Source organism: Lolium rigidum, chromosome 4 (genome assembly GCF_022539505.1).
Source record: "Lolium rigidum isolate FL_2022 chromosome 4, APGP_CSIRO_Lrig_0.1, whole genome shotgun sequence".
NCBI classification, from domain to species: Eukaryota; Viridiplantae; Streptophyta; class Magnoliopsida; order Poales; family Poaceae; genus Lolium; species Lolium rigidum.
Window position 1 is genome coordinate 173,811,949 of NC_061511.1, and position 12,495 is coordinate 173,824,443.

Genomic DNA, 12,495 nt, shown 5'->3' on the forward strand with positions numbered 1-12,495 from the left:
AGCTGATTCCGAAGAATTTCTCTCTCAATTGTGAGCCCGGTTGCAATTGGAACAAAAAGAAGAATTAGGGTTTAGCGCGGATTCTGAAGAATTTCTTTTAGCCGCGGCCCCAATTGCAACTGCGTTGTCGTTGCTCAGCGGCAGTCGCGTCTCAGATCTAAGGCAGAACCTTTCTTAGGAAGTTTCTACGTCACAGATCGGATCTTCGCGAGTGCGTCCAGCTCAGCGGTGGTCGCGTCAGCATGACTTACCAGGGCGTTTCCATCGGAATCAACTGTCTCGCTGATAAGTATGTGAATGCCGCCGATTGGGATGATGGAGAGATTGACGGGGTCGGTTTTAGCCGGAATCCAGCACTCGTCCTGAGGGACGATCGGAAAGTTTCCGGCGTAAATAACACGCCCCACTGCGATGGATTCGTCGTAGCTTCCCAAGGCGGAACCCTCCCAGTTCCGGCCTCCAGACGCCGCTGGCCCCACGGTGGGCGCCAACTGTCGTTGCCTATTCGGTGGTTCTCTAGAGGAGGGATCCTCATGGAGGGGAGAAGAAGTAGGGGCCATTGGGCGGAGTGTCCTCGGGACGGTGGTACGCGATTTACCCAGCTTCGGAACACCTGCACGATGACAGGGCCTACTGCTGCTTGTCTGGAATTATCTGGGCGCTTTCGCATTGTTACAATGAGTTGTGGTTGTGCCTCTAGGGCTCCCGGGATCCGGCTTATAAAGACGCTCGGATCTAGTGTTTACACGGAGAGTCCTAGCCGGAATACAAGATGCCTAACTACGGAATATTACATTGCCGTTCACGTCAAGGATCCATCTTTCCTTGTGCGCCGTATTGGATCCGGATACTTCATGGGCCTTCACGGATCCGACTACCTTCATATGTCGGTTGAGATCCGGCTCCTGTTCCTGGGCTGGACTTCATCCATCTTGATCTACAGCAACTGGGCCGTCCGATGGGCCACATGCCACCATCACCGTCTATGGGCCACCCGGACTTGCCGGATCTAGGTCATGTCGTTGATATACCCATAAAGTATACCCACACCATGCGTCAAGAGAGAAATTTATAGTTTATCATGGATTCTGGAGCATTTCTCTCTTAGTTGTAACCACACTTGCAACTAGGAAAGAAAAGCTCAGTTGCGACCCCACTTGCAACTATAACAAATAAAAATGTTAGTTGTGAAACTACTTCACATAAGGATTTCAATTTTCTCTAGTTTTCAACCTACTTGGATACTAGTCATACAATTAGTCAAACAAATCCATACAGAAAAATACATAACCTGCCTTCAATAATTCAACACAAGTAATACATATTACTCATATTTCAACTCAAACATAAAAAAAAATATTACTCATATTTAGTCTTCCAAAGAAGTAACACAGACAACAGACATTACACAAACCCCTTATGATCACACACCCATGATGCCGGACAAACCACCGCTCTCGCCCCTCACCGTACATGCCGCCATCTAAATAAAGGGGTAGCAATTAGGGGATACCTCTCGATGTGTGCTTGTTTCTTATAGAGGGCTTTTAACAAAACAAGGGCGGAGTGGGTTCGCAAGAAAAAAAATCATAACACTTACAAAAATAGCAAAAACAAAGAAAAACCCCAACCTAATTAACAATGCATCACACGTTCCTAAAATATGCTCATCTCTGTAAATTGATGACGTGCCGTTTACAAACCAAGATTCATTTATACAGAGATTAGACAAAATATTTACATTAAACTAAGACCTATCCACAAGGGAAAAGAATACCTCAAAAACAAACTACCGACACAAACTCCTTACACATTACAAAGAATAAAATCTAATACACAAAATGTAATGCATCAATAGCAAGACCTACCTATTTATTCACACTACCTATTTCCTCACACTACAAAATGATGTCCCAACTACCTATAAACTCAAAACATGGTACCATGGAGTATGCTAAAAATGGATAGCACTACGAAAACTAGAACCCTACAAAATTGAAATGCATAGGATAAAACTGCCCCCCTCCCCCATTAAACCATACGCCCGTGAATAAAACCTAAGGAACAACATTTTAGACTCATGGAACAAATCGTTAAGAGGAACAACAATTTAGATCCATGAAACAAATCGCATTTACACGAGGAATAATATTTTAGATCTATTGCACAAACCGAATCTACACGAGGACAATATTTTGACTCGTGGAACACATCTTGTCTATTCAGAATAAAAAATATTGCATCCAAGAAACAAATGTCGTCTACTTGGGCAACGAGAATATTTTAGCCGAATAACTAATCTCGTTTATTCAGGACAAAACTATTGTATCCGACAAAAGTACAAAACACATATCGTCTACTAGGGGGAGCAAGATTGCATTCAAATAATACATCTCGTTAACGTAGGGAACAAAAATATTGCGAATAGGGAATAAATCTCGTCTGTTCAAGGAACAAAATTATTAAGTTCCCGATTTTTTTTAAAGTGACTTAAATAAATAAATATATATATATATTACGTCTGGGAAACAAACAATGTTAAAGAAGGAAAATAGGAAGAAAAAGAGTGAAAGAAACATATCTAAAAGGAAAAAAAATGAAAAAGAAAAAATCTAAAGCAAATCCTATCTAAAGCTAAGCAACGCCTAAATGGTCTGAACTATCTACAGTTACGCCGCACCGCGCATGTGGGTCAGAGTGGAGAATTCAGAAGAATGGGCTGAGGTCCTGCTCCATCTTCATCGCGGCCAGCGGCGACAGGAAGGAGGGTGCGTAGGAGTCGTCCCAGGGAAGCTGCAGATCGTCGAGGTTGATCCCCATGAGCCAGTCGCTGTCCAGGTCCTGCACCTCCTCCTTGGGCAGTATCGTGTCTGTCGTCCCCATTATCCCCTGCAACGCCGGCAGCGAGTCCTCCAGCTCTGGGAAGGGGTCGTTGTCGATCTCCGACTCAGGCGTCCGCGTCTCCCCCCACGAGACTGATTGTGACGCCGCCGCAGCCATGTCCGCCTTGTCCTGCTGCATCTTCTTCTCCCACTCGTTCTTCTTGTTGTAGAGGCGGCAGAGCACCCAGTCGTCGAGCCTGAGCGTGCCGTCCTTGCTCTTGTTCTTCTTGGCGGCGGAGGATGCGTCGGCGCCGGCGAGCCGGTACTCGTGCATGATCCAGTCCGTCTTGACCCCTCGCGGCGGCTTGCCGTGGTAGAAGACGAGCGCCTTCTTGATCCCGGCGGTCCTCCCGGCGTGCACGACGGGCTTGTCAGCGCCGGTGGCCTTCCAGTAGCCGGCCCCGGCGGCCCGGTTGGGCCTGGAGCCGTTGGGGTACTTGCGGTCCCGCGGCGTGAAGAAGTACCACTCGCGGGCGCCGAAGAGCGCCCTCTCCGGGAGCTCCCACGGGCTGAACCGGTAGAGGTCGAGCTCGGCGATGATGGACACCGGCGCGGCGCGGCCGGCGGCGCGCGCGCAGAGGTAGTGCGCCACCAGCTCCTCGTCCGTCGGGTGGAACCGGAACCCCGGCGGCAGGTTCAGCTCTGCCTCCGCGTCCCGCCGCGCTGCCGCCGCCATCACCATTGGTATTGCTAGCTAGTGCCTGCTTCTCTGTCGTCGATGGGAATCTTTCTCCGGGCGTCTGCTGGTGAGCTGTGTGTTGGCGAGTGTTGAAGTGGAAAATGGTGTGTGCGGGGAGATAAATAGGGAGGACCGGACGCCGGAGGCGGAGAAGCTTCGTGGGAAAGAAGAGTCAAAAGGTAGCTGGATGTATTTGGGGTCGGCGGCTACGAGAGTTGAGAAGGCGTCGCGATGGGTGGTCGCGCGGCTACCGACCCTTGTAGCCGTCGATCGGCTTTTCCTGCGTCAACAGATGACGTTGGATCTGAGAGAGCACGTGCGCGCCTGCGGCGAGGTAGTACTAGCTAGGTGGAAAGCGTAGGCAGGAGAGACGAGATGGTGACCGGGTGGTCGCGTGGTTCATTGAACCTCGACCCTGCTGTCTCCCGCACAATATGTTCTGTGTCGGATAGAGATGGGAATTGGCCAGCACGATGAGTCGATGACGTCAGTGCCGACTTCATCTTTTGGTCGGGATAGGTGGAGCCCACGCAGGGGCAGCAGCTAATCGTCTGATGATCTCTCATGTGCTGTTCTCCTGAAGTAATTTGGCACACAACTTCACGTTGGTCATGTCCAATTACTTGCATGCGATGGATCGTTGTCGTTAAAAGATATGTTACACTTTCCTAATATTTACTACATTTATTCATAAAAAGTTGTCGCAAGATTTGTTATTCATTCAGTGGGAGGCGACGTTCCCGTCGACAGCGAGGCGTCTGTGGTGACTTCGTCAATTTCAAGATCCAATCCGCCGGCTCAGTCTTCCGGAGGTGCTCATAGGGGTAGGGGTGTGCGTGTGTGCATTCATAGGGGTGAGTGTATACGCGTGTATGTGAGCGTCTGCATTTGTACTGTGTTTCTCAAAAAAAAAATAGATATATCTAAATATAAATATACTTTTTATGGTCCGATGGACTACATGTTTGCGGTTTTATTTGCCCAATTTCATATCAAATCCTATGACGCTTGCCGTGGATGCTTTGTTCTTTGCACATTTTATCGTTGCTATATAATACTATATATAAAAGCTGATCCTGTTTGTTGTCCTATGAGCCCTCCAATTACTGTTCATTGTTCCATATGAACGGTAGTCGTGATGAACAGTAACAATGCACTACACTACAGTAACCACATCATGAACAGTACCGGTAACCAACATGCTACTATAATTCATATTAATATAAAATTCAGCTATTTTATTTTAGGTAGCACTTGTCTAATATTTCTTTTATGTTAAATATTTAACATAATTTTCATTTTATCATAATTATTTTTTCCCAGCCGGTGACATAATTATTTTCTTCCAATCAGTGATCGCGCCAACTTTTCATATCGGCCCGGTGGTAGTTACCATCCAGGCCCGACTTTTTCTTTACGTTGCTTTTTTTCAAATATTCAATGGTGGTTTTTCCACACACTTTTCTGACCGTAATTTTTCCACAGTAGTAAACCTACAGTTCGTCAATGGTAATAGTAATTCGCCAACAGTGTTCTCTCTATTCTTTGGCCATAAGTTCTCGAGATAACTTCCATGCGTAATTTGCTACCATTAGTTACCCCACAATGTTATTTTTGTTTTCTTTGGTAGTAGTTCTTCAAAATGTTTTCCCGGCATAATTTTACCACGGTAACATTGACATTGATTTGTCAACTTCTTCGATAGTAATTTTTCGACACAAATCTACCACCTCGACAGTGATTATTTGATATTAATTCTTTAATGGCGCACCGGTAATTATTTGACGCAAATCTTACGACCAATCACATGCACGTTACTACACACAAATGTCCACCATAAACTACAAAAAGATAGCTCCTATTAACTACGGGCGCGTTTGGTAGCCTGGGCGCCCCTTGGCTCGCATCGGCCGAGCATTTTTCGAGCCGTTTGGTTCCGTGGGCGCACTCGTGTTGTTGGATAGCACGGGTTTTAAAGCACCCCTGGAATAGGCCCCGGCGGAACGGCCGGTTTGACAGTTTCTCCAGGCCAGGCCCTGGCGAGACGAAAATCGACAACACCGTTCGTGCGGGAGCTCCGCCTCGGCATGACGGGAGAAGCCGAAATCCCACTGGCGTTGCTCGGAAAAGGTAGGGGTAACCTCCCTCTTCGGTTACCCTCTCCATTATCCCCCTCCCAAATTTTGCAATCCCCCAATTTCCTTACCGGCGGCGGCGGTGACCCAGATCTGGCAGCGCGCATCTATCTTCGGTCACCGCCGTCGGACCAGGGTCCTCTTCTCCAGCCACGGCGGAGCTTGCGCACATCTGCGGCGGATTTCGGCTGTGTCCATCGTCCGCCATGATGGAGGTAAGGGGAAACTCCTCTGCTATACTATAGTGTTTGATTCATGTTCGTAGAACTAGTTGGGTTCGATAAGACCGTTCGTAATGCATAGATCTTGTTTGAGTAGACCGACCAGCTCCAGCTTGTGCATCACGCCGCGGCACTCATCATTTGCGTACAAGCCTGGATCCTGATAGTGCACAAGAGAGCAGTTAGGCATGCTGCTTTTCCTCGTGTGACATACGGACCTATGTTAAAACGAGATCAGGAGAGGATTTCCAACCTAAACAACATCTACAACTGCAACGACGTAGAGGCCATCCAGATGCTACAGATGAGAAGAGCCCCTCTCTATGCACTTGTGAAATCGTTCAGGGAAAGAGGACTGCTGACTGATAGCATCCACACCTCTATCGAAGAACAAGTCGCAATGTTTCTTCATGTGGTCGGTCATAACCAGAGGTTCAGAGTCATCGATAACATATTCAGGTGATCCACGGAGACTATCTCTCGGTACTTCCAGCAGGTGTTGTATGCAATTGGGGAGCTCAGAGGTGAAATAATCAAGACAGCATCAATGAACACACCAACCAAGATCAAGAACAGCTACAGGTGGTTCCCCTATTTCAGGGTGAGTACAAAATCATATTCCTTCTACCTATCAGATGTGTCGTACTGTCAGAAACGTGATTGTGTGCTAATCTTTTTACAGGATTGCATTGGGGCTATTGATGGTACTCATGTCACTGCAAAGGTACCGAGATCAATGTCTGCAGCATTCCGCGGGAGGAAGCACTACACCAGTCAGAATGTGCTAGCAGCTATGGATTTTGATATGAGGTTGACCTACGTGCTTGCTGGGTGGGAGGGTTCAGCTCATGATGCCAGCATCCTGGCCGACAGCTTCTCAAGGCCTGATGGGTTGCAAATCCCTGACGGTAAGTTCTACCTGCTGGATATGCATGTCGGCCTGGAACTCTACCTCCCTTCAGGAAAACAAGGTACCACCTCAACGAGTTCTCTGCGAAGCACCGACCTCTGAATGCGAGAGAGTTGTTCAATCTCAGACACTCAAGCCTTAGAGTCACCATTGATATGGCCTTTGCTGCATTGAAGAACAGGTTCAAGGTCCTTGACCGAAACCGTTCCACACGTTTGACACTCGAGTGCAGTTTGGTCCTTGCGTGCTGCATTCTTCACAACTGGATCCTAGGTTGGGGCGAGGATGAGTTCTTTGAAGAGGTTGTCACTTTTGATGAAGTATAGACCGGCCATGGCGTGGAAGCAGGCGACAATGATGCCTGGAAGGTGAAGAGGCGAGAGTGAACAGACGCAATGTGGGAAGCCGGAGGCAACACCACCATCTGAGAAGAAGTGAAGACGAAGTGAAGAAGTGAAAAAGTGGAAGTGAAGAACCCCTATGATCCCCTGGTTCTCAAACCTCTTTTGATCCTCTTTTGTTGAACGATCCCGTACTGATAAACTGCAATTCGTAGTAGCTAGGGAGCATCGTGTTATGAACTACCATTCGTAGTAGTTAGGGATGATTTCGTGAACTGCTTACAACTATCATGAATTGTGATTTTTGTGTGATGGGAGGTGATAGCATGGTAAGGCTACCCATCGTAGAGAAGAGGTAACCGTACACATGTCTGGATGGTACTAAACATGCCTAATATCATCTCCATCGAGATATGGGCTTAGCTGCAGGCAAACAGACAGAAAGTCCTTTTTGGCCCAACCGATGCAGCCCGACCTACCAAACAACAGACCTATTCGGCCCGTGGCTCGTTCTGAACGCGCAGTTGTCCTTGCACGGCTGCGCTAGTGAGCCATGAATTAGACCCAAGCAACCAAACGCGCCCTAAAAGTTGACTTCCTAGTTTAAATAAGGATTACTAGCCACATCGCTAACCATGAACCAATCATGTTGTGCGATGACGCTTCTTTTTGAACTATTTTTTAGCTATATGGATTCAAGGCGGTCATCAGCCTTCGCTCTTTTCTAGCACTTCTCATCTTAGATCTTTACAATTGTGATTGTACACGTCTACCAACATACTCCTCTTCCGATCGTGGTAACAAAATCGAACTAATTTAACAAGTAACCTGAGAAAACTATATTTCGAGTTATTTTATTGTTTCCAAAGGGTAGCACGAGAGCGGACAAATGGAGGCCGAGCTACATGTAGCTCTTTATTTTTTAAAATTTGAAATTTAGAGTTTCAAAAAAATCTGAAAAAAAAATCATGGATGTAGACGATGATGAAATCTACAAACGTGCAAAATCTCATGTGAAATTCTTAGTACTTTAGACTACACAAGAATGATAAATGTGTGGATCTGAGAATAGTACTAAGAATTTCACATAGAGATTTTGCATGTTTGCAGATTTCATCATTGGCTACATCTAGGATTTTTTCAGATTTTTTTAAACTTAAAACTATGATTTCCGAAATTTTAAAAATAAAGTGCTACATATAGCTTGGCCTCCGTTTGCAGTTTTCGAGGGTACCACGGTCTATTGCTAACGGAAGAAGAGTAGTCTTATTCAAGTTGAAAGCAATAATACAAAATCAAGGGATTGTCTAACCATCAAACTAGCTCATTTCGCAATTGGCCATATATAAGTCACTACTTTCTGTAAGTCTATAATAATGATTAAATGACTCATTCGTTGGCTTTCATCAGTTTCATTCTGCATAGCTAACAACAAAAAAGAGAACCTCCTAAAAATCAATCAGTCTGGTTTTTTTACTGTCGGTTTTTTTGATTCAACGAGACTGATTTTCTCTGGCTAGACTTCAGAGTAGTTCACGCCCCTGAAAACAACAAAACATGGGCTGCATTTATAACTTCCTATATCTGCATCCACACTTATATTTTGGGTCTTACAAAAACTAGCAGAATAACAAGGCCTTCTATTCATTGGCCCTTCCTTAATAATAGCACAACGAACAAAACATTCTCTCTTCTTCCTCGGTTCCTCTCAATGCAAGCCACAACTTCCAGATCAAACAACCGAATGAGGATCTCTCCCTCCGCCTTGAACCAGCGTCATCCCCTTTATGTCCACGTGATCTTTCTTTCTGCACTAATAGGCTTATGGCTTTTAGCAAGAAAAGCAACACCTGCTTTTAACTATACATCATGATTGTTTACGTCTATCTGAACAAAAAGATCAAATGAAATTGCACTGAAAAATAAGATACAAAATTAAAATATATAAATGAGAAAATATTTACTGAGAAAAACTAATAAATGATGAAACGTGATGAACTAAGCAGAGTAAAAAATAATGAAGAAGTGAAAAAGTGAAAAGTGAAGTGAGATAATAAATGAACACTTAAGAGAAATCAGATTAAAAATAGCAAGACTGAAGAAATAATAATAACTGATGGAGAAGCAAAGAATGATAAAATAAGATGACTGAGGAGAGAAAGGTGAAAACTAGCATAATCAGGAAAAACTAAGAAAATGAGAATGAAAAACGAGACATAAAGGAGGAATATATAAACTGAACAACCGAGAGAACAAAATACTCAGAAAGTGAGAAATATAATATAAATAAAAACTATGAAAATTAGAAAATTATGACTGAGAAAATATAACGAAGGAAACAGAAAATCAAAACCGAGAGAAGAAAAGAATGAGAAATTTAGAAAATTGATATAAATAGAAACTAAGAAGTCTGAAATAAGTAGAAGATTGAGATGACTAAGAATACCGAAAAATGATATAAATGAGGAAATGAAGACTGAGAAAATAAAAATGAGATGACTGGGAATAATGATTTAATCATAAGAATAAGATGTCTAAGGAAAACAATTGAGAAAAGAAATACTGAGGGGATGTCAATGAAGAACTATATAGAATACAGAAAAATGATGAATGAAGATTGAGAAGGCCAAACAATGAAGGATCAAAAAAAATTAGAGCTCTAAAAGGAGAAACTAGACTCAATAATAAGAAATGGAAACAAAAATATGAGAGAACTGAAGAATGCTGAACAAATAAACAGTTGGACTAAATAACTAAGAAAAAATGAGATTGAGGACAAGAGCTGAGAAAATGAAGAAAATAAATGACTGATTTAATTGATTATATGACTTAATAGATAGAATAAAGATAAAGATGTAACTGAGTTAATAATGCTATAGATACATGATGAGAATGACTCAAAGGAATTAACCGAGCTGATGTTCATCTATAGATTGTCCTACAGATGAACTGGATAGTCACAAGTTGGAATATAATTTTGTCAACAGCGTGCATGCAATCATGTGGGTTCATACTGACCCTCGGGTGCACCAGTTTACCGGTGTGAAGTTGCCACCCTATGGTATTTTCGTGGCTATTGCTCAGTTCTCCATGTATGCTTATCTTGTGCTTCAGCTCCTATAACCCGTCAATCATCGAGAAGCACGTCGTGCAATCAATATCCAGTTCTCCATAGCTAGTTGAGGAGAAGAAGAAAGTCATGTCATCACTCAACTAATTAACTTACCAAGTGTCCAGGGTACTCCCCAGCAATGCCCTCCGTTTGGGGCTTACGGTAGATGGAATCATGTAGGCTGATACGAGACATCGGTTAACAAACAAGCGGGGAGAGCGATTTACCCAGGTTCGGGGCCCTCGATGAGGTAAAACTCTTACGTCCTGCCTGTCTGATCTTGATTACTGAAAATATCGGGTTACAATGGGGTGCCGAAGGTTTCGGCTATGATCTCGTCGAGAGGCTAAGTTGTACAATGACCTAGCTCTAGACTTACGGTGGTTATGGCTATTATGATTGTGTCCCTCGACATGCCCTCTCCTGGCCCTTATATTGGGAGCCAGGTCTCGAGAGGCATGTTCGACTACGACTAGGTTACAAGGAGTCCTATGTCTAATCTTTCCTTGTTTTTCTTCGCCTTCTTGCCTTGCTCTCCAAGACTCCTTTCTTGAAATTAACGTATCGGCCCATCTTGGTCGATGGATACTGATACGTCTCTAACGTACCTATAATTTCTGATGTTCCATGCTTGTTTTATGACAATACTTACATGTTTTGCTTGCACTTCATAATGTTTTTATGCATTTTCCGGAACTAACCTATTAACAAGATGTCGAAGTGCCAGTTCTTGCTTTCTGCTGTTTTTGGTTCCAGAAAGGCTGTTCGGGCAATATTCTCGGAATTCGACGAAATGAAGACCAAACATCATAATTCACCGAGACGGACCAGGACACCGAAGGGGAGTCAGAGGGGAGGCATGGGCCCCCCACACCATAGGGCCGCGCGGGCAGGCCCCTGGCCGCGCCGGCCTATGGGGAGGGCGCCCTGGTGCCCCTCCCGCGCCGCCTCTTCGCCTATATAAGCCCTTTCGACCTAAAAACGCGATACCAATTGACGAAACTCCGGAAAGACTCCGGGGCGCCGCCACCATCGCGAAACTCCAATCCGGGGGACGAAGTCTCTGTTCCGGCACCTCGCCGGGACGGGGAAGTGCCCCGGAAGCCATCTCCATCAACGCCACCGCCTCCATCATGCTCCGTGAGTAGTTCCCCCATGGACTACGGGTTCTAGCTGTAGCTAGTTGGTATTCTCTCCCCCATGTACTTCAATACAATGATCTCATGAGCTGCCTTACATGATTGAGATTCATCTGATGTAATCGGTGTTGTGTTTGTCGGGATCCGATGGATTGTTACATTATGATTGTCTATCTACAAAGTTTATGAAGTTATTGTTGTCTGCAATCTTGTTATGCTTAATGCTTGTCACTAGGGCCCGAGTGGCATGATCTTAGATTTAAGCTCTATACTTATTGCTTAGATTGTATCTACAAGTTGTTTGCACATGTCTATGTCCGAAACCAAAGGCCCCAAAGTGACAGAAATTGGGACAACTGGAGGGGAAGGCTTAGATATGAGGATCACATGTTTTCACGGAGTGTTAATGCTTTGCTCCAGTGCTCTATTAAAAGGAGTGCCTTAATCTCCAGTAGATTCCCTAGAGGCCCGGTTGCCACCGGCTGGTAGGACAAAAGATGTTGTACAAGTTTCTCATTGCGAGCACGTAAGACTATATATGGAAAACATGCCTACATGATTAATGATCTTGATGTTCTGTCTTAATGCTATTTCAATCCTATCAATTGCCCAACTGTAATTTGTTCACCCAACACTTGTTATTGGAGAGTTACCACTAGTGTAGATAGCTGGGAACCCCGGTCCATCTCTCATCATCATATACTCGTTTCTATATGACATTGGAAGTAGTATCAACTATTTTCCGGTGCCATTGCTCTCATATTACTTACATCGTTGCTCGTGTTATTTTTACTACTGCTCTCATATTATCGCTGATTTCACATCACCCCCGTTACTAGTGCTTTTCCAGGTGCAGCTGAATTGACAACTCGGCTTGTTAAGGCTTATAAGTATTCTTTACCTCCCCTTGTGTCGAATCAATAAATTGGGTTTTACTTACCTCGAAGACTGTTGCGATCCCCTATACTTGTGGGTCATCAAGGCTACTTTTATGGCGCCGTTGCCGGGGAGGAAAGGTAAAAGGCACTCATACTCCGGTCCCAGGTAACAAAGTACTTTTCTGGCGCCATTGTGTG

At 44.6% G+C, this 12,495-nt stretch overlaps 1 protein-coding gene across 1 annotated transcript; it reads right to left on the minus strand.

The window, feature by feature from the left end:
• Positions 1 to 2,490: 2,490 nt before the first annotated feature.
• LOC124706359 (NAC domain-containing protein 67-like) lies at positions 2,491 to 3,661 on the minus strand. The gene has a single exon (XM_047238025.1). It carries the CDS (start codon positions 3,562 to 3,564, stop codon positions 2,707 to 2,709), a length of 858 nt encoding a protein of 285 aa, XP_047093981.1. The 5' UTR covers positions 3,565 to 3,661; the 3' UTR covers positions 2,491 to 2,706.
• Between the last annotated feature and the right edge of the window lie 8,834 nt (positions 3,662 to 12,495).

Excerpts from the sequence above, each read along its gene's own strand:
- LOC124706359 (XM_047238025.1), bottom strand. The coding sequence starts at position 3,564 with ATGGTGATGGCGGCGGCAGCGCGGCGGGACGCGGAGGCAGAGCTGAAC.